The 22,946-nt window shown below is 41.6% G+C and overlaps 3 protein-coding genes across 4 annotated transcripts; 2 read left to right on the top strand and 1 right to left on the bottom strand.

The window, feature by feature from the left end:
• The first annotated feature begins 704 nt into the window (after positions 1-704).
• On the top strand, positions 705-7,886 carry LOC111577320 (E3 SUMO-protein ligase CBX4-like). 2 transcript variants are annotated; one of them, XM_023283538.3, is made up of 5 exons: positions 753-1,209; positions 1,386-1,429; positions 1,878-1,943; positions 3,656-3,722; positions 5,331-7,886. In XM_023283538.3, the coding sequence occupies exons 1-5, from the start codon at positions 1,141-1,143 to the stop codon at positions 6,762-6,764; spliced, it is 1,680 nt and encodes a 559-aa protein (XP_023139306.3). In that variant the 5' UTR covers positions 753-1,140; the 3' UTR covers positions 6,765-7,886. The 2 variants fall into 2 exon arrangements, with proteins under 2 accessions (XP_054866262.1, XP_023139306.3); XM_055010287.1 differs by lacking the exon at positions 3,656-3,722 and having other exon boundaries at positions 705-1,209.
• A 5,273-nt stretch (positions 7,887-13,159) lies between these two features.
• On the top strand, positions 13,160-16,447 carry cbx8b (chromobox homolog 8b). Its single transcript, XM_023283542.3, has 5 exons — positions 13,160-13,345; positions 13,466-13,509; positions 13,713-13,778; positions 13,915-13,981; positions 14,847-16,447. The coding sequence occupies exons 1-5, from the start codon at positions 13,277-13,279 to the stop codon at positions 15,699-15,701; spliced, it is 1,101 nt and encodes a 366-aa protein (XP_023139310.1). The 5' UTR covers positions 13,160-13,276; the 3' UTR covers positions 15,702-16,447.
• Positions 16,448-17,583: 1,136 nt separating this feature from the next.
• On the bottom strand, positions 17,584-21,951 carry c4h17orf67 (chromosome 4 C17orf67 homolog). The gene is made up of 4 exons (XM_023283561.3): positions 21,798-21,951; positions 20,160-20,260; positions 18,691-18,818; positions 17,584-17,894 (listed from the first exon to the last, which is right to left on the bottom strand). Exons 1-3 carry the CDS (start codon positions 21,850-21,852, stop codon positions 18,702-18,704), a joined length of 273 nt encoding a protein of 90 aa, XP_023139329.2. The 5' UTR covers positions 21,853-21,951; the 3' UTR covers positions 17,584-17,894; positions 18,691-18,701.
• Positions 21,952-22,946: the final 995 nt, after the last annotated feature.

The raw sequence follows: 22,946 nt of genomic DNA, 5'->3' as shown, positions 1-22,946 counted from the left end.
CTAAATCACCATTTTACGCGGCCTGGCTCGTAAATATCCAACATTTCGCACAGCTCCGTGAGTGTCATGAGCTGGTGAAGGATGGAAAACAGATGACTCCAGTGTACTGATGTGATGTAACTGAAAACACTAATTTAATGAGAAGGCCTTTCCAAGCTGCTGAGTTCGGGTTGAGCACGTTCAGGCCATCACGGTTTTGGATAATACACTCTCTCCATTCATAGCACCCTCTTGCAGTTAGATGAAGCTTCACATCCAGCGACCATGGGAGGGAGTGATGTTGCCTTCAGGGGCTTGTCTCAGCTCGGACTTTATGTAACCTCTGGTCACATGTTTAGTTGCTGCCAATCCACTTGATTTGGGTTGGTTATCAGATAGGAGATTATCTGCTGTGCGCATTCTTGTTACATGGGAGCATTTGTAGGTTTTATTTGGATCCAGACACTGGAGTAGCCGCTTTTACGCACTGGCACACCTTCTGTATCAGTGGAATCAGCCGGAATGCAGAACGATCTAGTGGAGCATGGACACGCTGTCAACCACAGATAACTACTGCAACATATTCTTGATGTTTTTATGTTAAAAAAGCCGAGTAAAGAGGAAGAGCTGTGCAAATGTGTGTTGATGTCTGTGTGCCACAGTAACAAAACTGGCACTTTAATCACCAGTTGTTGCATTTATGTCCACATTCGTCATTTAAAGTGGCTCCACCTCGGGAAAATTGTGCTTTTTACTTAATCTCCAGCTCTTATAAAGTGTCCTTTACGCCTTTGAAGTCGTGATTGCATTTTCTCCCGGTGTCACCCGAACGTACCACGGGAAGAACCCCGCCCCTTGTCACCTCCCCCTCCCCTGACGTCACGCCAACGTCTATTTGCATGAAGTGTTTTCTCGCTGCAGCTTCAACTCGTCTGCAGAGCGAGTCTCTCTGAAGGGGGAAAGCGAGGGAAGAGGAGCAGCGAAAACAGGAGGAGGCGGAGGGGGGTCTTGTGTTTCATACATCAGAGGAGCAGCAGCAGGGAAGAAACGGCCCTGAAAGCATCGCGATCAGGGTGTCCGATAACAAAAGCAAAGAGGACAGAGAGAGAGAGAGAGACAGAAAAAAGAAAAACAGAAGAGTCGCTTCTCTCGTATCGGAAAATGGAACTACCCGCCGCGGGAGAGCACGTCTTTGCGGTGGAGAGCATCGAGAAGAAGCGCAGCAGAAAGGTTGGTCACCAGAGCGCTGAAGGACATTTTCACACACATGCATGTGGGAAAGGAGGCTGATTTCCAATCCTTTCTCGTTCTGATGGATTATTTCTTCTTTCGTGACATATTTTGCTAAGATGACGGTGCAGAGCTGAGTAAAGTAACTCATTTATCCCGTTTGTTCTCCTTCACAGGGGAGAGTCGAGTATCTGGTCAAGTGGCGAGGATGGTCTCCAAGGTGAGTCCGATCATGAACAGCATCAGCAATAATAATAATAATGAAATTCAAAACAGAAGCGAGTGAATGTGTGCATTCTTGCAAGCGTGGGCGCGCATATGGGCGGTTGCGCGTTCTTGGTTTGGGCGCTCAACGCGTTGGCCCCCTCGATGATGGATGTGGTTTTACGATGTTTGTAATCCCCAGTGTGCCAATTAAAAAGAAGACGTGTCTATAATTGCGCGCTATGTTTAAGAAATGCCCATGTATCCGGATGTGCGTGGAGGCTGGGCCGCTGCGTCCTCCTCCTACCGCCGTGCGTAAAAGTTAACTCGTGATTTATTACGCGTGCATCCACAGGGAGGACAAGTGTCTCAGCGTGTTGTTTATACATGTGCACGCTTACAAGTAAAAGCTAAAGGAGGATTTATAGACTGAATTAGTTGTTTTGTGTCTCCTCTCTGGACAGATACAACACATGGGAACCAGAAGAAAACATCTTGGATCCAAGGCTGCTCGATGCTTTCCAAGACAGGTGAGTTCAGAGCTGCATAAACCTGCTACAGAACAAGACCAAACAGGTTTAAATCCGCTGTTTCCCACTGTTCCAGTTTTCACAGTATGTGAATTGTCCATCACTCAATTATAGGTGTAAAGGAGGAGCTCTGTGCTTGTAGTTCACATGTTCACACTATCTGAAAAACTTGTGCATAATATGTCAGAAGTGTTTGATTAAGCTTTAAGCCCAGTGTCATCACAGGGTCATGTGGGGGTTAAACTCGGGTCACCAGAGCAAACTGTAACACTTTGTTGAGCATCTACTTTTTGTCATCTGATAGTTATTGGAGTGTCAGCATCAGGTTATCGAGCTCAGCTGCTGCTCCACCACATGAACCTGTGTCATCTTCCACAGGAATAATACATTAACTAATTATCACTGATTGGCCAAAGTGATGAACTAACCAAAGCAAAAATTGTTACTGGTTCGCTGGTAGTTTATGAAATAAGTTATTTTTTCTGAATTGACTGATGTGAACTATATGTTCAGTTGATATAAGCTTAAACATGCACCTACAAAACAGTTTAAAGACAAATATACAAGGCACAATGTCGACGAAACATTTCATAGACCAAACAACTAAAGAATTAATGGAGAAAATAATCAACAGATTATTCAACAATGAGAACACTTGTTAGTTGCTGCCCTACTTTCCACATCTAACTTGTGCAAGTTGTTTACTCATGTGTTTTGTACAGTTAGTGCAGTTTTCTGTACAGCCTGCATGCGTCCAGCACAGAGGCACTTTGTTCATTCAGCAGATGAATGTGACAACAGTCTAGTGTCAAATTCTGCACATTACATCATTCAGAAAGTCGAACTTATATCTGATGTAATGGAAGTGCAAGAGGAAAGCAAGACTTAAGTGAGCGTGAAATAACTAGTGGTTCAGTAATTGTTGTAAATTAGGGTATTTAAGTAAATAAAAACTGAACCCAGAGTCACGTCCTTAGCTGCTCACCTAATTGCTAAATAGTCTGTTGAGTGACTGAGCAGACAGCTCCATGCGAAGTACGATGTAATTGAATTTCTTCAACGCATGGCATGGTTAAAGTGTCACTGGCTTTTCTCTCAGCTTTTTGCTTACGACAACCTTTCAGGCAGGTCACATGTTAAAGCAAAACACCGACATCACTCTGCGTCTGTTTTTGCAATTATCTCTCTGAAGGAGGAGGGATTTTATTGAAACTAATTGCGTGTCTCTCTGGGGAGCCGAATCGTCTGAATGCCAGGCTATGAAAATACACTGAGTCGTCATTGTAATTAGATGTGGTGGGGGAGGATTCTGACATCACTCCTGTCTGTGGTATTGAGTTACTGCCTTGGAGAGGAAAGAAAAGTCGGAGAGGGGTTGGACTTCATCTTCTACTGTGCATATAGACATTACACTGGATATTGAGTGTTATTTCGGGGGGGAAGAGCTTCAGTTTGAGCCACTGATGAGGACAAGTGCAATGAGGTGTTAAATATTTGATTCTGTGCAAAGAAACTTTGGAATAAGGAAATAAAAATTCATGCTGTTTTAATTTGTCTTGAATGAATTTCACTTTGTGTCAGGAAGTTGTAATGTGGGCTCAGTGTTTTCTAATTGAGCCTGAGGAGGACACTCATGACGTTGTGTTGCCATGCAACCACGACACATCACTGTGAGATAGTTCACTGATTGGCTGCTGGTTTCCCTCACACAGAGAACGTCAAGAACAGCTGATGGGATATCGCAAGAGAGGACCTAAGCCCAAGCACCTACTGGTTCAAGTAAGAGAATAAAGATTCTCATTAAGTAGGAAATGATAGATTACACTCACACTTTATTAGATAGACCCATGAGGTCTAATCAGAATCAACTTTATTGACCAAGTTTGTACGTGCAAACAAGGAATTTGACTCCAGTGACTCTTATTTCCCTGTGTACAGTGATCACAAAGACGAAATTATAATGATAATGATATAAACTCTACTTTTACAAAGGACTTACATTTTCAGTTTTTGTCAATTTTGTCAAAAACTGATGATTATGCTTAATGTTTACAGTTGAGGTTATGTACCGGACTGCATTATATTCAAAAATGTATGTAGTATTTTGCCTCTCATGTATGTTAACAGAGCTGACAAAATATTAGGAAGAGTTTTGAATGTAATGCAATCCAGTACATCAGCACTACCGTTCTAACCGCATTTTTGACGTCAACAAAAATTAAAAGTGTAGAAGCTGTGCAAAAGTAAAATTTATCATAGAGATGTTGTATTTGACTGAATCAGTCAAAGTAAAGTAAATAAAGTGGCCGGTGAGTGTGTAGTTATGTTTGAGATTCATTTTAATACATAATCCCCTCTCTAATCCCACTAAATTAGATTTAAAAAAACATATTCAAGTTCTATAAAGAGGCTAATTTACAGGGGCAACATTGGCTAGAATTACAAGATACATGCAGCTTACTTTCAGTTCTTTGCATAGGTCAAGATCTGGAAATGCTGGATCTTACATTTCCCATAATGCAACTGAGAGCATCTTTCCTTAGATCCACTTTGCTTTGTATGCTGACTTGTCCTTCAAACTCAGCACATGCAGTTTGTACTGAAACTTTCTTTTAACTCTTTGAACTCTGATGGCTTCATAAGGAGTTGTTTTCTCAGACTTCAAAAAAACTAGTCATGACCCAAAGAAGGAATTCTACATCTGTTTTCACAGGTTTCATTTGGGTGCTGGGAGTGCTTACACTGTTAAAATTGGAATATTTGTCATAAAAAAATGAATATCCAAGATGTTACCATCATTGAATTTTACAGGGACCAGCTTCCTGACCTAACTGTTGTACCTAAATGACTGTGAATTGTAGGTTTAGTGTATCAATCATGGGCCCAAAAGGCCAAGGGAACCTCTCAGAGGTGTGTTTTTGTTCCTCTCAGGAGGGTGTTGGTGGTAACACATGGGATAAAGTCAATGACGGGACACAAAGCAGCCAGTGACATTCCTCTGAGCTGAGGTCACAGCCACAGGAGACAATCTAAAATGTCACTCTGACTGCCGGCCGGTGGCTCAAAGAGCTGTGAGGGAACCATGGGAGGCCTGTGTGAACATGGACCCGAGGCCCCTGCAATAAACTGCACCTCAGAAGAGCCCCTTCACACATTCCAAGCCCAGTGTCTTCATCACAGCTCATGGGCCCCATGAAAGCCTGGATCTTTGTTACACCCTGACACAGACACATGTTCAGATACTGTAGACAGCTAGTCATTAATCACATTTCCAGCTCAGAGGGAAACCCTTTATTTAAAACATTCACTGAAACGCAAGGAACCATCTCATTCTTCTTCTTGAAACATTGATGCAATTTTTTTAACAATTACCGTCTTGTTTCACAGGTTCCGTCTTTTGCCAGGAGGTCCAGTATTCTGGCCGACCTTCACGGGGCGTCCTTGGACGACGACGACTGTCAAAAGTCCAGCCCCATCCAGATGCTCCGTCCCCAAGCCCAGCAGTACCAGCTGAACAGTAGCAAGCACCACCAGTACCAGTCGCTGTGCAGGGAGGCCGAGCAGCAGCCCAACGGCAAGAAGTTCTACTATCAGCTCAACGGCAAGAAGCATCACCACTACCAGCCGGACCTCAAAGTGCACGAGCCTTTATTTGTTAAACCGCGTGACGTCAAAGCTCCAGAGCTGGCTAACAAAGGCTACAACCTGCCCCCAGTGCTGCAGCAGAAGTGGGTTCGGGACAAGGACTCCGGCTGTCTGACCAAAGTGAAGGATATCACCATGGAGCTGAAGAAGCTTCCGGCTGACCTCAACGGGCACAAAGAGCCAGAGAAGGCAAAACCTAAAGAGGACACGCTGCCACAGTCGAATGGCGTCAGCAGCGGCAAACTAAAGATCGTGAAGAACAAAAACAAGAATGGGCGGATTGTCATTGTCATGAGCAAGTACATGGAAAACGGAATGCAAGCAGCTAAGATTAAAAATGGGGATTCTGAAAGTGGTGAAAAGTCGCCACAGGGAACGGACTGCAGCCCGGAGAACCAGCTCGAGAAGATGAAGCTGGTCAAAAAGCTCGGCCTCATGAATGGATTTGCAAAAAACCCCAAAGACAAACCGACTGGATTTAACGGAGATTGCCCCAAAGCGAAGGAACAGTCCCCCAAAACGGAGCCAACTGTGACGGAACAGGATAAACATGTTGAGGTCAGGGGTCAGGGGCAGCTTCCAGCGGATCAGCCTTTACAATTGACAACCAAGCCTAATCTGCTCCCCCTGACTTCAGATCAGGGAGTTTCCTCACTGCCGGACAAAAGAGTAAGCCAAGGTGGGTTTCAAGGTCTAAAACGACACCTCTCTGACATGGATGGCAAGGAACACGGGGGCACTAAGAGGTTTTTGAGCTGCAGGAGCATCAGCGCTCCAAACGCAGCGTCTTTGCCTGCCCAAAGCATCAGCGTCGACCAAAATGGACACCAGAGCCACGACAGACTGCAGGACTGTGGCTACACAGACCAAGAGGAACCCATCGACTTGAGTATTGTCAAGTCGAGGCCTACGGCGACCCAGCCTGAAACACAAACACAGGCTGAAGCGCTAACGCAGGACTTAACACAGACAGATGTGCAAACAGAAAATCAGCCCCAGACTGAAGCACAAAAACCTGCAGAGGAGAAGAAAGTTGACTCGGTGTCTGTTTCTAACCATGAAAAGAGGAAAGAGGAGACGTTTCCTTCTTTCCAGCCTTTCCTTGGGAATATAGTCATCACAGACATTACTACAAACTGCCTCACGGTTACGTTCAAGGAATACGTAACAGCATAACAGAGCTGGATGCCACCTGTGTATAGATGTAAATGATATATATATTTGTATTTTTGGATGCTTGAATGTAAAAACAAACCCTTGATGTTGTTTTCATTTTGTATAGATCAGATAAAATTGCGTTATTTGCATATTTCCTCTTATAAGCTGTTATTATTTCTGAAGACTTTATCACATGCAGTAAATTTCATCTATTTCAAGCCTAAACTGCAAACATTTGTCAGAACATTACTTAGAGATGCACTTATTCCTGTAAATACTCTTCTCTTTTCTATGGATGTAATTTGATTTATACCCTCAGCTGTCTCAGATGATGTTAAACAAATGTAGGCTATATGGAGAATTTTGTAAGAAAGAAGAATTATATTGAATCATGGTAAATTACACTGTGTCTGTATGTGTGAGTGTGTGTGAGAGAGAGTGAACAGATGGACAGATTTAAAGGATGCGTGCTGCTTGGACAGATTCTGCCATTACGGCATGCTAAAACAAGCGCTTAAAAGGAAAATGAAGCGCCTTTCTGTCGATAAATATGATTTGCGCTGTTGAAAAGGGAGAAGGGAGGCTTTTAAATGGAAAATGAATCAAGATTGCTTTGCTTTTCTTGAGTCATGCAGCGCAAAATCTGATACTGAGCACAAGTCACCTCCATTTAAAGTGATCGTATTCAACCCTGAGTCTCTGTTAGTTTCTGTTGTTCAGCAGCAGACTAACTAAATGGCTGATATCAGTCTCAAATCTGCACGAGCTGCTTAAATCCAACAGATTAGTCCCTCCAGCTGCTGTGATTCAGCTTTCCATGTTTCTGTTCTTTGGCACCCTGACATGCTCAGTTATGTGCGGGCTTGTCTTTTTTTTTTCTTTTTTTTGCAACACAATGTTAATTAGAAGTGTGCAAAAGCACATTTCATAATCAGTGCTACTCCCTTGTGCCACACATGCCTCCTTCTTCTCCTTTTTTTCTTTTTCAAAATCCCTTTCAGCGCTATGTGATCTGAGGTGCTTTGAACAACTCTGTGAGGACACTTTTGAGCACTTTTGATATTTTCTGTGCAGACTTAAAAAGTGAAGGCTTTCTATGATACATTTTGCAATAATAAAAAAGAATTGTTTGCAAGTGAATTTGTTTGATTTGTCTTCTCTTGAATCACATGTGACCACGGCTTCCCCACTGCTGAACATTTGAGCAGGAAAAGGGCGGCTGCTGTAGCTGCTGATCTTAAATGGTACCTCAGAAGGAGCTAAATCTGTGCTTGGCTCTATTTGTGGCTGTAACTCTGTGTGTGTGTGTGTGTGTGTGTGTGTGTGTGTGCAGGCTGCAGGCCGTGAGGATTATTGCAGAGCCTGTGGGTGTATTTTCAGATGAGCATCACCTAACCATGCAGGATCCCATGTTGCAGCTCCTGGACAGCCTACATGAGGAGAGTTTCATGCATTTAAAACTTTCCCAGGACATTCACTCCTGGCTTTTATAGCCAGTTGTGGTATTGACTGGGTTCTGACTTGTTCTGAACTGCTCTTTATTGGATGAGAAATTGAGAAAAAAATCGCTCTTCAGTGGTTCAGCTGAGCTAAAATGTGTTTCCGAGAAGCACTTAGTCGCTTAAAGCTCATAATTTTAACCCGAACAGCTGCTCCTGTCAGGTGTTTCTTGAATAAATCCTGCTGACACGCTGAGAGAGACTCAACGGGAGCAAACTGATTTCTTCGCTCGACCTGCAGGTTCGGCTTAAGTGGCATAACGCGGGGTTTTATGTCCACATTTCCACGGTTTCCTCGTTCTAACATTTCAGTCAGGAGGCAGAGCCAGTTGCTGTTCCTCTGAATAACTGAAGGGCGCTTTAAAGGAGAGATGTGCAGAGGAGCTCTCCTGCTTCGTAATCTTCCCCGAAACATCGCTCTCTGTCATGTAAACGCTGTGTGAGGTGACCAGTGACAGATTTCTGCCGTTTCCCGACGCTGCAAACGCGCGAGTTGTCTGTGGAAACGGCGCAGATCGACGACGGAGATGACAGAGGAGGCAGCCCTCGACCATTTCCTCCGTTGCAGCCCGCCAATAAAACTGCTTTCTGTGCGCATTAATGCGAGCAACGACAGAGAAAATGGCTGTCCTCTCTCTCCTCCATCCACTTTCTTTTCCAGCGCGTCTCTGCGAAGCAGCTGCTGCAGAAGAAAATGCAGCGATGTTCCCGCTGAGAAGCTGCAGCGGGAAATTCCCCGAAGCGTTAAATACCAAGTTATTTCCTCTAACAGTGAGATGACTTGTTTGCACGCCGAATAAACAAATCCCCAACAAGATGGCCATGGCATCTGATTAATAGGATAAGAATTGCACGAGATGGAAAAAATTATGATTCACGTTCAGTTTCTCTTCCTGTCAGCGGTCAGATCGAGCTGCATTTACGCACGAATGGCGGAGAGAGGCCCGTAAATGGTTCCTGACAGACGATAAACTGGACACTTCCAGGGAATGTTCCTAAAAGTATAAAAATCTAAGTATGTGTTCCACTGTCACAGAGACTTCAACTGGACTATTTTCGCTGCAGATACACAGAAAAACCACAGATTTCTAAACCACTTAATCTCAGTTAAAAGCAGCCTTTTACGCAAACGTCATTCTTATTTCTTCTTTTTAATTAAGACAGACTTAACTGTTACGCACTTCTTTGGAAGAACAAGTGATTCACCAGTGAACCCAGCTGTTCTTTACTTAGGAAAATTTAATTTGTCAAAAAGGGAGAAAAAAAATCAGCTCAGGATTTCTGTCACACAGCCACCACACGGATTCTCTGTCAGAATGAATCTGCGTTGTATTTACTGGAAAATGACTTTTGTGTGGAGGAGACCGGTCTGGACCGCCGCCAGAGCACAGAGAACACTCACCATTCCGGCATTTAAAGGTCTCATTTTCATCATCTAACCTGCTGAGATCAACCAGCTTCTAAATCCAGTTTATGACCAACAAAACAAGTAACTCATCCCCGAATCATCCATCGGTGCCTGACGCATGGCCCACATGGCGCTTTCGTTTTGCGGTATTGTGATGAGGCCATGCTGGTACCTGGAGTTTTCCCTAAATAATGAATTGAAGGTGTATGTGTTTACTGTTGATTGGCTCTGCTCGCTGGGCCTGTCCATCCTGAAGCCTGGCTCGCTTGGAATCGATTGAAGACTGGCAGCCTGCGTAGAAATGGAAGTTTTCTTGAGGAAAATGAAGATTTAGTTGAAGAAATGTGTAAAAACCACCCGTTAATACCTTAAGAAACTTGGATGCACACCTGTGCGTGTCATTAGACCCTGACTGATCAAACTCCCCTTCCTCGTCTCTCCATTCGTGTTGATTTTGTATTTAAAAAATAAAATAAATGAGGGATTAAAGTAGGATTCGGTTGGGATGTTTCAAGAGAAAGTTACCAGAGGAATAAAAAAAATGCAACAACTTAATATTTTCCAGCCTGTTCGTTTTTTCACTTCATGATCGCCAGACCTCAGCTGCGTAATTCCCTCGCATCTAACAAAAACATGCTGAAATTTGGTCAGTGTAGACGCAGATTGTTGTAATCCCCCTTTTTCTTTTGCTTTCCATATTACTGCAGTTTCTGTATTAGCGCCTCTGTGTTGCTGTTCGTGGTTTCCCGTCTGTGCGCTCACCGACAGCCCGCGTCTTGCCCAGATACAAGCCAACCAATGGTGTTTTAACGGCGGCGGCACTGCTGCACTGCAGACGCGCCGAGACCAATCGCATCCAGAGCCTGAGATGCGCCCATCTTCTCTTTCTGTCTGCGCCCAGGATGTTTGTGCGCTGAAAGACAGGAGTCCAACCATAGCCTGATGTACAGATACAGATAATAAGCGGCTCCGCTGCAGGCTGAAGGACTCCGCTGCTGTGTTCACCAGCAAAGCCTCATCAGATGATGAAGGTGTCTTCCAAAAAATCACGTTTGGTTTAGATGGTCCCATTGTCTGACTGTTCCTTCGGGGTTTCAGCTTTTAAAGGAAATGATTTGGTGTATTTGGCAACTATTCCAGTCTTCCTGTGCGTCTGTTAAAGAAAGGAGCAAATGATGATCGCTGTGTGTCTTATCAGCCTGCAGGAGTTTGATTTGAAATGACCTGATTTGATTAGAACCGGTTTAAGTGAAGTTTGGTTTCAGTGTTGCGCGTTAAAATGAAGATATTTGGGAATATTTCATGTCCACGGCACGTTTTTTTTTCTAAAAGGTTTAGGTATATTTGCGATCTCAGAGATGTTTTTTTTTTGCACGTAGCGAATCTAAAACGACAAATAATGTGAATAAAATGGATGATAAACTGTCAGTATCATAAATCACTGCAGAGTAATTATCCTGCAACATCAAATGATTCTGAAGAGCTTTTTTTTTCTTGGACTCTGCGCTAACTTGGATTTAGTTTTTTATTTTTTACTTATTAGGCATTTGATGTTAGAGAGACAAATGTTTGGCATAAGCAGTTTTTAATTTATCCGTCGGCGACAATCATTATAATCCTGATTTTTAAATCAAATGTAAGCAGTACAAAACTGCATTTTCAACCGTTGAAATGAAATCACGCTTCTTCTTCTTCTTCTTCCTGACCAGCGTCAGAAAAATATGAATTAGGATTACTAAACTGAACTTTTTATTAAGTGTCTAAATCCTAAGTGAGCCTGTTCATTCAGACAGAGAGGGGAAATAAATGTCACCTTCAAATATTCTCCTTAGATTTAACAACATTTGTGCATGATTTTAAGTCATGATGTTCTGATTTGGCTTTACAGCAGCCTCAAGCAGGCATTAACGTTATTAACGCTTTTTAAAAAAATATAAATTACATTTTGCAGTGGGTAATACATTAATTGCATGAATAATTTCATCAAATTTGGCCTGAAAATAAGCACAGGAGAGTTGTTTCATTGAAGCAGATGCGCCTGTTCATACAGTCTATCAATTACTCATATTCTTCCTGAATGTGTATAATTCAGTTTTCATTAATAAATCCAATGTATTATTATCATTATTACTATTACTGCTGTTAATATTATTATTTGTTATTCCTGTTTATTGAAATTAATTTTATTTAGAATTGCTACCTATTGTTTCTGTCTGTTCTCGGACCCTGCCCCCTAAAAACATTTATGAAAATTATTTAAATAGGTTTATATTTCTCAGCGCGTCAAAGTGACCAGTCGGCCTGCTCCATGAGGCGTTCATTATGCCTCTAAATACACTAATAAATAAAGTTTAAAATAAAATGGAACGATAAAGGATATTTAGCAATACGTTTTACTTCAGTTTGGCTGTAAAAGCCGCAGTTTAAGCGACTAAAAACAGGCCTTCATTTATTTATTTATTTATTTATTGGTTTTCTTGTTACGTTTGCTGCTCCTTTAAAAAAAAAAAAAGCACTGGCCGTCTAACAGAAGCACATACGATTTATTTCAGGTATTTTTTTGCGCAACATTTGTTTCAATAAACTCATTATCAGGCAAAAGTTTTGGTACCAAAGCTGTGAGCGAATAGTTCATGAATCACCGTGTTTTCATGTGTTTTATTGGAGAGATCAACGAGAGAGGAAGCTGACAGGACAAGGGGGAAAAATGGATTTATTCACGCATCAGCTGATGTTTTCTTGCTTATTTGAGGACCTTGACAACAGCAGAAGAAAACAAATGAACTATAATTCATTTTCAGCCGCAGGTACACTCACCTACATGTCTTTAAAATGCATGACAGGTGTTTGATTTGAGCATACTTTATATTCTAAACATATCTTAAGAAACAAAACGCAAGAATAACTAAAACAGGAAACAAATTGATAAAGCTGTTCCTTCAAATTTAACCCACAAGGTTCGTTTGGGGTGAAAAATTGTTTTCATAAAAAAAAAAAATAGTGCGTTTATCTTCTGAGCTTAGCCTGATACAGTGAGGACAAATGAGTATTTGTAACGATTTACATAAAACTGTCACAGTTTTTATTTTTATAGATTAAAGCGTTTTTGATGCATCGAGCAAATAAATGCGTTGCTGGACGGACTCAACGAAAATCTCGCGTTTCTGGCAATGTCGCATAAATTAAGTAGCCTTGTTGTAGTTTAACCTCTTTATTTCACTACGACACTTCGTCACCACGTGTTTTTTCTACATGTCGTATAACTTGCGCGAAATGATTCACAGCGCGGGTAGAGCCAAAGAGAAAAAAAAAATTAAAAAAGAACGCCACCATTTTCTCCCCCCCGCCGAAAGAATTCACTCAGGCGCATGCTCCGCCCCTCACTTAGCAACCCGAGCACGTAGCAACGCCTTGGCCAATCGCCGCCCTTCTCGAGGTTCCACCGACTGCCGTTCCCTAGCAACGACGTAAAAAAAGAGAAAACCACTGCGCTGACGTCCATTCTGTTCGGGAGTATTATGGTCTGTCGGGAATTCAGAGTGGCTGCGACTGGAGAAAAATATCTGCCCTGCTAGCGTTAGCGTCCGCCGAGCTAACGGTGGGTAGGTAGCGCCGGAGTAAACATGGAGCTGTCTGCCGTCGGGGAGAGGGTGTTCGCCGCCGAGTCTATCATCAAACGCAGGATAAGGAAGGTAAGCTCCGGCTGTATTTTCCTACTTCCCGTAGCGCTCAATGTAACGCACCGCCACCGCACTCTTAATACCACTGTTCCTGCAAGCTAACGGGAGTTGTTTGTTTCTGATGGCACGCAGGGTCGCATTGAATACCTTGTGAAATGGAAGGGCTGGTCTCCCAAGTAAGTCCGCTACGTTGTGTGTCTCCTGCATGGGTTGTTGTGTGTGTGTTTTTTCTAGTGCCTGTACAGTTACAGTCGGCTGTCGTTAGCTTCGGCGGAGCTAGCGAGGATTAAAACTGCACGATGGGGATCTTTAGCTCGCAGGCTAACGCTACGGCGGCTGTCAGCTTCCTCAATCTAAAAGCTGCATTTTTAATCCACAGATACAGCACTTGGGAGCCGGAGGAGAATATTTTGGACTCCCGCTTGTTTGCCGCTTTTGAGCAGAGGTAAGATGTCTGGCCTTTTTTTTTTCTTTCGTGGGCAGAGCCAATGAATGTGTCCAATAACTACACGGTGTCCTCGGTGCACTTTGCTCCCGTGACACTCAAAATGGGTCCGTTGCTTTATTTTTTTTTTCCACAGGGAGCGTGAAAGGGAGCTTTACGGGCCCAAAAAGAGAGGACCAAAACCCAAGACGTTTCTGCTCAAGGTATTTGTTAGCAGCCCTGTTTGCTGTTTTTCTCGTTGCATGCTTCTGGCTAGTAATGCGACACGTGAAACTCCAGTGCATGCATTTGCATTACTTCATGGCGTGTGTTTTGTATTTTCTGCTTGCACTTACACACTGTTTACTAAATGTGCAAGCATCCTTTAATCATACTAGTGATTGTGCATATTTAAAACACCGAGTGTGCCTTCATTTTGCTTGTCAAGCTGACACACTTCAAGAGGCGCTGAAGAGCAGCCAGTCTTGTTTCTAAGCTGCTGCTTTCCTCAGTCTTTCTTATTAAATCCATCTTTACATTAAGATCAACAAAATGCCACAGTCCCATGTCAATGTAATCGGTTGAGTAAAGCAACAGAGCCTGATGCTTCATCTTTTTCAGGACGGTGAACCGTGAAAAATTGCTTAATGACCGACAGTTTGTCTTGAACGAAATACCAGGATCTCCGTTGACAGGGCTGTTGTTGAAAATGGGTTAGCGGGAGTTCACCAGTAAATGCTGACACAGTAGAGTTTTACTGTGTGTTTGTAGCTGGATTTATTTCAAATGTTAGATGCATTGAGTGTAACTGCAGTGCTATATGTTAGGCAGGGGTTGAAACAAGCTTTTTAATGGTACATATGTTTACATGGTAGAGCAGAGAAGGAAGATGAAGTAAAGAAAAAATGATGAAATTTTAAAAATGCAATAATAAATGAATGAATTAGGTCCTGGTTTTATGCATGCTGTCTTACTGTCACAATACCTGTTGAGCTGTCAATGTTTTTTGGGGGGGGGGGATGGAATTGTGGCATTTTTATTTCCAGTTTTTACTAGTGTTTTTCCTCTCATTTTGTTATTTTCTATTAGGCTCAGGCTAAAGTTAAAGCCAAGTCCTATGAGTTCAGGAATGAAGCAGTCCGAGGGATGCACATCACCTACCCAACCCCAGAGCCGGTGGTCACCCCGAGGGCCAGAGAGGGCCTGAGAGCCGTTGTTCCCACCATCTTCCCACCGAGCACCATCAACCGCGGAGAGAGCGTTCGCCTCCGACAGCCAGAACTGAGCAGCCGCGAGCACCAGCAGCCTTTGCTTCAGCAAACCACTTCAGATGGACTCATCCACATGCCCAAAAAGAGAGGCCCGAAGCCCAAGCCCCGCTTCAAGGACGGGAGCTTGGGTCCAGCCATCTCTGAGCCCCACAAGAGGAGAGCAGAGGAGCAGGTGAGCCACGGCCCTCACAAGTTAGCGAAGCTCCATGGAGGTGAAGAGATGCGTCTGGTCAAATTGGCCCACAGACATCCGGAGAACCACGGTCACAGCCACAAACACCACTACCACCACCACCATCACCACCACCACATGCATAGCCGGGGAATCTCCAGTGGGAGCGCCTACAAGCAGCTCTACTCGCATCCCCACAGGACAGACATGGACTCACACAGGACCAGGGACAGCTCCGGCTACCTGGCCCCCGCACACTTCAAGCACCACTCCTCCAAAATGAGCCTGAGCCGCCCCGTTGAACTTCCACAGATGGAAAAGCCGTACTTTTTGGACAGGCCGTCCCCGGCCCGGCTCGACGACGACTTGGATGAGGTGACGTGGAGGCCGTCTCTCGGCAATGTGGAGAAAGTCCTGGTGACGGATGTAACCACCAACTTCCTGACTGTCACCATCAAAGAGAGCAGCACTTCGAAAGGCTTCTTCAAAGACAAAAGATGATCGCTTGCCCGATTTCTTTACGCCGTGCTTTGTTACACTGAAGTTTATAGGACAGAGTGCGATTTTTAAGCAACGCAGTTTTTGTATGTAATGTATAAAAGCAAACTACGTAATGTGCATATGTGTATATACTATAAAGTTGGACATCTATTTAATGTATTGACCAAATCAAATGAAGTCCATTTCACATAAGGCATCGGTTAACATGAGTTGCATGTTTCCTTTGCAGCAGGTTGCTACTTTCTGTACAGAGCTTGTGAAATTTACTATTTTGCAATTATAACTAACTAGAATGTATTTTTTTCACCTGGTATCTTCCCACCTGAGCTCAGGCTAGTAAATTGTGAGAAGCAAGGAAAAGGCTTAGATGTAAAATTCACTCTGTGGATTGAATATTTCTGTATTATTTGACTCAATTAGACTGACAAGTCCTGTTCAATTCAACGGGGCAAATATTTAAAAATCTACTCAAGCACTTTGAATTCAAAAGTATTAACAGAAATAAGACTGAGTCTGTCTCTGAGTTTTGTAATGTCTAACATTTCTAATTATGAACTAAATAAATTCAACACACAATTTGAAGAGGTCTCCCCAAGGTGCACACTGATTCCATTTTTCCATTAGCATATAGTATATTTTACATTTTCATAGAAAAATGTTCATGAAGCTTTTGATGTAACAAGATAAAAGAGTTGGTGTCAGACTGCTTTTTAGAGGCTTTTCAATAAATCATTTGAATTTTCTCATTTTGTTGTGGTTTATTGTCACTTTTTATTGCAGCAGCTTCGGCCTTGAACCTCTTAATGCACAAATGAGATTCTGAATTTGATCCAAGCAACCAGGCCACCTTCTAAAAACCTCAAAGCTATATTTTCTAACTCCTTTTATATATACAGTAATAACTCCGTTTTCTGTTCTTGTTAATGACTAATCTTTGGGGAAACGCGTTACTTGTAGTTGTGAACTGAAAAAATAATCATTTCTTCTTTAGTTCCAGCAGACGTTGAAGGCCTCAGGCTCAAATCCAGTTTATCTGATGGAACGCTGCTGCAGGCCACGATGTTCTGCGCGCAGAGTTTTGCTTGCAAGTATGTTGTTTTTTGTTTGTTTTTTGTAAATTTAATGTGGCCATTTCATTTTAAATGCGTCGGCACAGGCCACGTTACGCTCGGTCATAATAAATGATACGTGAAAAAACGCATTTTTTAAACAGGCCCCGACTGCTGTATTTTATTAGTTTATTATATATTTCTATTCACTTTCACACTTACTTTTTTAAAAATTGATTTGATTCGGATTTCCGACCCAGAATATGCTTTTGATACACTTTTTAGTTTAAATTAAAAAAAAATAAAAAATTATTTAATAAATAAATAAACAAACGTGCGTAAATGTATTTCAGGTTCTTCTCTCAATACAGGCCTGTTTGTTCTGCAGCGGAACACATCACGTGTGCTGCTCTAAATATAAAAACAAGCTCCAAAGCTGCGCTATTTATATGTGTGCGCGTACTTTACGCACACAGGACGCAAAGTTGTTTTTTTTCTCCATCGTTTATTCCATTAAAACGTTTACTGTCCTTGAAGAGTAAACAAAAAAATAAAAAGTCATCATCTCTTCTAAAAAAATAAAAACTGTGATCTGCGTGCCTGAAAAAAAAGTGATCGTAACGTGGTAATGTGGTGCAAATCGAAGTTTTTTGCTGTCTGGCTGAGTGTCAAAGGTTTGTTGTTAACTAAAGAAATAGCCGTCATGTTTTGGAAATGGTCCAAAATCAGAAAACATCACCCATCCTTTTATTTTATCCTCACTAATAATAATAATAATAATAATAATAATAATAATAATAATAATAATAATAATAATAATAATAATAATGAAATTGTTGTAGGAATCCATGATTTATTTATTGATTTTTGATTCCATTCACTGTTTACAATTTCCAATTTCCAATTTCTAATGATACACAACTATGTGAAAATAAATGAAGAAACTACAAGAACAGCAAACTACACAGCTGATATAAAATTTTAAAAAGACAATACAGTAAATATGCAATACCTGTCTTCACATTATCATTATATAGGAGAAGAAAGAAAAAGAAAACAAGGGAAAGAGTTCATATATTTTCATTTTTTTTTTTTGTTCATTTTTTCACCATTGAGTCCACGTTGAGTCAGTCCTGGTGCTTTTCTGAACAGAGAGAAAGAAAAAAAAAAGTTAAACATGAAGCGTGAAAATAACTATATAATAATAACTATATAATTAAGGGAAACAGTCAAAATGTGTGTGATAGAGTGTGATGAGACACTGGATATTTATCAGATTGTCATGAATGATTCTATATTTTCTTAAACTCACTTTTTTATATAATGTTGAGGTTAATCAGGATACAATAGCATCTTTTCAAACTCCTGCTTTATGATAAAAACCCCTCAAAGCATCACTTTAAAACTCTACTTCTCCTCCATAAACAGAACATTTATAAGAGGAAAGTTGCTCAAGGACATTTAGGTTCTAACAGAGATAATGTGGTTCTGCTGAAACTGCAACAGAAGTGTCTCCACACACACTGAAATATGGATTTAGTTTGCCTTTAAAAGGAAAACTGATAATTGCACGCTGTGAAACTTTCTGTGAAGTTTTTTAGGTTTCCTGTTGAGTCAAACTGACTTGACAATATCACAAGAGAACAGGAAGAGAAATATCAGAAGAAAAGCTGCCAACACAGAAACAGTCAGTATGTAAAACAGAGGACTGAGTTCAGGCCCTGTAGGGAAAACTGTCCTTTTGAAATGTGAAAAGTGATGTTAGGTCTGAGTTGATAGGAAATCTGTTATTGGAAATGTTTGTGTAAGTGTGAAAAACGTTCCCGATGTTGCCTGTAAAATCTGACTGAAATACAAACTGCCAGTTTGCCACTGTGTGGGAGAAAAGTGTTGCATTTGTTTTGAGCCTTGGAGTGAAAGTGGAGGCTTATTCCAGAGACCTTTGCCATCTTCAGACTGGGTATCCGTAGTTCCTGTCGCAGCGAGGGGGACAGTGAGGGTTCATCCAGGACTCCATGTTGGTCTCCTGGGCCCTCTGATCCAGGGCCTGCATGTGCAGCATGTGCTCCTGGAATAAAACAACACAAGAAAGCTGATAAATGAGGTCGGCTGCCTGATGTTCGGGGGTAGAACCACCGAGTCAGAATTAAACTTGCTGACTCAAGTCTGTCCAACACAACACAACGCAGAATTACAGAGATGAGTGAAACAAATAAGCAGAGAAACATGCTGTGACTTGTGCCTTGGTTAATGGTTGCATTCAGAGCATTACAACACTTGGAGGTGGATTACTTTATAGGGACTGCTGTTTTCATTATGCTTTCCTCAAGTCAGAACAGAAAAAGATGAAACTACAGAAATGCAGATGTGTCATTTGTTGCTCTGTTAAATTAGGTTCAAACTGTCATTCTGTAAAGACAGTGTTTGATGCTTTTAAAGCCTTGGCTTCAGGGAAAAATAGGGGCTGAATAGTTTTTAATAAGGCAGTGATGTCTAGACCGACACTTTATTGCAAATGTGCTCAGCTAAAATCCCCTCCCATTGACAGTGACTGTGGTACAGTTTTTGTCTTACAAACAGGTTTAATTTGCTCTTAAAATTCTGAAAAGTGAAATTTGTTTCTGTTTTTTTCATGTTGCCCAACCCTTGATGGACCTGATGTTGATTTTAATTTGGCATGTCAACTATAACCAACACCTGAGAAGTTACTGACATAGAGCTGCATCTGAAAAACAGATTTAAGACATGACAAAATTATTTTTTTTCCTTTTAATTCTGATGTAAAATATGAATAAATGCTTTGTTCAGAGGTTCACAAAGCTGTAACATTTAATTCAAAGCTCGCCTTTAAAGACAATACACAGGACTGCGAAAATGAAAGCACCATTGTTAGGCATATCTAAGTCCCTGTATGTGTAAGAACTATGAGGCCTTCCAGAATACATGCTTGCAGTGACATATTATATATATCTATATCTATATCTATATATCTATATCTATATATCTATCTATCTATCTCTCTCTCTCTCTCTCTCTCTCTCTCTCTCTCTCTCTCTCTCTCTCTCTCTCTCTCTCTCTCTCTCTCTCTCTCTCTCTCTCTCTCTCTCTCTCTCTCTCTCTCTATATATATATATATATATATATATATATATATATATATATATATGAAATAGTTGCATTCAATACAATGATATATCTTAAATGCATTTAATAACTGCTTTAAACCCACTTGGATATAAACATATATTTATTAATTTGTATGTCTGTTTTGTGCTTGTAGCTACACTCACATTTTAAACGTTTTGCTAAATAGGTCAGTAGGCTAAAATGTTGCAACAGCACTGAATATTTTCAGTGTGAGAGTTAAATCTCCAGCTCTCATAATGCTTCTGTGTTCTTTGGACCTTACCCTCATTGGCTCATCAGGGTGTCCGGCCTTCATCGGTCGCTCCTGCCTCTTACTGCGGAGCAGCTGCTTAGCAAAGCTCTCCTTGATGATTGGATTTGCATCTGAGGTGGACACAGAGATAAGACAACACATGTTTACTTGAATGTCTTGTGAGTCACATGTCCAGTTCTCATGTAAGACTTTGTTTTTGCCTTATAGGTTTGTTTGTTTTTGTGCTTATTCTTAGTCTATGTACTGTGAGTTTAACCTCTAGCTCAGTTTTGTTTTTCTTTCTGAACACAACAGCTGTTTGCTTGGCAGCTGGGTATTGGCTAATCAGATTCCTCACACTGAAAGCTGCGTTCAGGCCCATGCATAAACCTCCTCACCACAATCTGCTGCTGGTGAGCTGCGGCTGACCTGATCTGTTTTGCCAGCGTCCATGTGAGGTTGTTTGTCCCCCCAAACTGCAGCCCCCGAGGGAGCAGCTCTCCCACTCTGCAGAGTGAGGCCTCTCTGTCTCTGCCTCCCAGCCCTGGTCCCGACCGAGGGGCAGGGGTATTTTGGTGGAAGGTAACAAAGTGCCCATTCATCGTCCTCGCTCTCCGGGGAGTCGAGGCTGTGCAGCACGTGACCCCAGCAGGCAGCAGGGCAGCCTCTTTCCTCCTCTTCTACCAGAGGGAGCTGCTGTGAAAATGAACCAGCTCTGTCAACACAACAGGCCAGAGCTGCTGCTGTCTGGGCCTCCACAGCAACGTGGCAAAACACTGCAGAGATTCCCCAGCTGTATCATTAATAAAGACTGAAAAACTGAACCGACTCAATGCAAGCAAAAATAAATAACTGCACTCAACCCAACTACTGCCTCTCCTCACTATAGCCCTGACTATGTATGCATTAACGCACTGTTTTCAATAGGGTTATTATTTTCCTCTTGCAGGTTCAGGTGATCAAATTTCACATTCTTGCACACTGAAAATATTTTTATTACTTCATTACACTTGCTGCTAATTTGACTTGTTACACTGATTCTCAATTTGTTTCATAGCACTTACTACCGACTGACTGGCAACACTATCTGTTACTATATGCTGTGCACTAAAACACCAAGTCAGGTTCCTTGTATATGAAAACCTATGTGACAAAAAGACTTCACTGATTCTTGAAAAAAAAATGTTGGTATTCCGTCAGTCAACCAGACTCTATTTATGTAGCAGTTTTCATGAAATGTAACTCAAAGTGCTCCACAGATGAAAGGAATGAAAATGCAATAATAAAGAAAAAACAAACATCAACAGTATCCCCTCAACCCCAATATCATGTCACAAATGAAGGGCTTAAAACACTGACTGAGGAACTGAGGAAATCCTAAATGACCCATACAGTTGCTGTTAAATGTGAAATGTAAATGTGCAACATCTGAAATGCATTGACTGAAATGCCATCCAAATATTTGCAACTACAACGAAAAAAGAAGCAAAATCATGTAAAGCTGTTCTAAGGGAGCTTGTCTATTTAGCCCATTTAACATGTTTATCTTTCAAGGTCTAATACATCTAAAATTGCTGCAAAACATCATTCACAGCATAAAAATTATGTCAAAGTCACCCCATAATTCTGTGCAACATGCCGCAGTCCTAATCAGGTAAAGTTTCCTACCTGTGTAGACGGTCAGCACGACCAGGAAAAGCAAAAACACCACCAGCTTCTTCATCTTCTTCACCTTTTTCCTCCCTGAGTTTTCTGTGCTCTGAGGTCCTGACTAGAGTTCAGAGGGGGTGAGAGGGGAAATCCTCCTCCTCTTCCTCCTCGTCCTCCTCCTCCTGCACGTCACCCACACACTGTCCCACACCTGCTCATGTTACTGAGGAGATTTGTCAAGCGGTTTACAATTAGTCGTGTTTTTAATGCACACAGAAGCATAACTCCTACAGACTCACCTTATACATCTAAAGGTGGAAAAATGACTGTGGAGGAACAACTAAGAACACTAATAATTTTATGAAGTTGTTGAATTAGGCTGCAGGTCAGAGTCTGTCCACTAGATGGAGGTGTAGCCACTTTTTGAGAATATTTCAATTTTGCAAAGTTCAAAGCGGCCTCAGACGCTTTTCAAATATTATGTCTTCTACATTTTGCTGCAGCCGCCGTATTTTCTTACTGCCTTTATCAACCTTTGGTGCACAGTTTAGCCAGACAACACAATAAGGAAAACTCATTTGTGGTTTTTAATATTAGTAGTATAGTAAAGAACCCTGAGGTTGCATTATAAAAACTTTCAGTCCTAATTTTAATGATAAATGGTAAAATTATGAAAATATTCATCATCCATACTTGCAAATTTATTTATATTCTCTGCATTTAATGCTAATTTCCAAGTGTTAGCAAGGTTAAACAGTGCGTTCAGTATGGTAGACTCAACAATGATGGCGTGTTAGGGTAATAATTTGTCAAATAAGCAGTCTACAAAAGGCGATTATTAGAAATCTAATCATCAAAATGGTTTCTGTGAATATGTGAATGAAGAAAACTTCATTAAAAACATTTCTTTCATGAGTCAATGATTTTTATTTAGCCACAGGAGCCTGACATAGGCAATATGGAAAGTAAATAGCATAAGATTTATGTGATTCGAACTGGTGTCTGGGAGATTACGCTTCACTGAGAGGAAAATAAATACATAAATCGAAAAAATAGTGTCACAGTTCTGACGAGAGGATGAGCTGCAGCTGCTGCAGGACCTGCAGCAGCTGCAGCTCATCACTCATCCTCCTCCTATAAAGACCGGCGCTGCATGCAGTTCAGCGC

Source organism: Amphiprion ocellaris, chromosome 4 (assembly GCF_022539595.1).
Source record: "Amphiprion ocellaris isolate individual 3 ecotype Okinawa chromosome 4, ASM2253959v1, whole genome shotgun sequence".
NCBI classification, from domain to species: domain Eukaryota; kingdom Metazoa; phylum Chordata; class Actinopteri; family Pomacentridae; genus Amphiprion; species Amphiprion ocellaris.
The sequence above is the reverse complement of the archived record's forward strand: the minus strand, read 5'-3'. Positions and strand labels throughout refer to the sequence as shown.

Excerpts from the sequence above, each read along its gene's own strand:
- LOC111577320 (XM_023283538.3), top strand. The coding sequence starts at position 1,141 with ATGGAACTACCCGCCGCGGGAGAGCACGTCTTTGCGGTGGAGAGCATC. Across the intron at positions 1,430-1,877 it reads TGGCGAGGATGGTCTCCAAG|ATACAACACATGGGAACCAG; the intron begins GTGAGTCCGATC and ends CTCTCTGGACAG. Across the intron at positions 1,944-3,655 it reads CTCGATGCTTTCCAAGACAG|AGAACGTCAAGAACAGCTGA; the intron begins GTGAGTTCAGAG and ends TCCCTCACACAG.
- cbx8b (XM_023283542.3), top strand. The coding sequence starts at position 13,277 with ATGGAGCTGTCTGCCGTCGGGGAGAGGGTGTTCGCCGCCGAGTCTATC. Across the intron at positions 13,346-13,465 it reads TCAAACGCAGGATAAGGAAG|GGTCGCATTGAATACCTTGT; the intron begins GTAAGCTCCGGC and ends GATGGCACGCAG. Across the intron at positions 13,779-13,914 it reads TTTGCCGCTTTTGAGCAGAG|GGAGCGTGAAAGGGAGCTTT; the intron begins GTAAGATGTCTG and ends TTTTTTCCACAG.
- c4h17orf67 (XM_023283561.3), bottom strand. The coding sequence starts at position 21,852 with ATGAAGAAGCTGGTGGTGTTTTTGCTTTTCCTGGTCGTGCTGACCGTC. Across the intron at positions 20,261-21,797 it reads CGTGCTGACCGTCTACACAG|ATGCAAATCCAATCATCAAG; the intron begins GTAGGAAACTTT and ends TGTCCACCTCAG. Across the intron at positions 18,819-20,159 it reads ACCCTGATGAGCCAATGAGG|GAGCACATGCTGCACATGCA; the intron begins GTAAGGTCCAAA and ends GTTTTATTCCAG.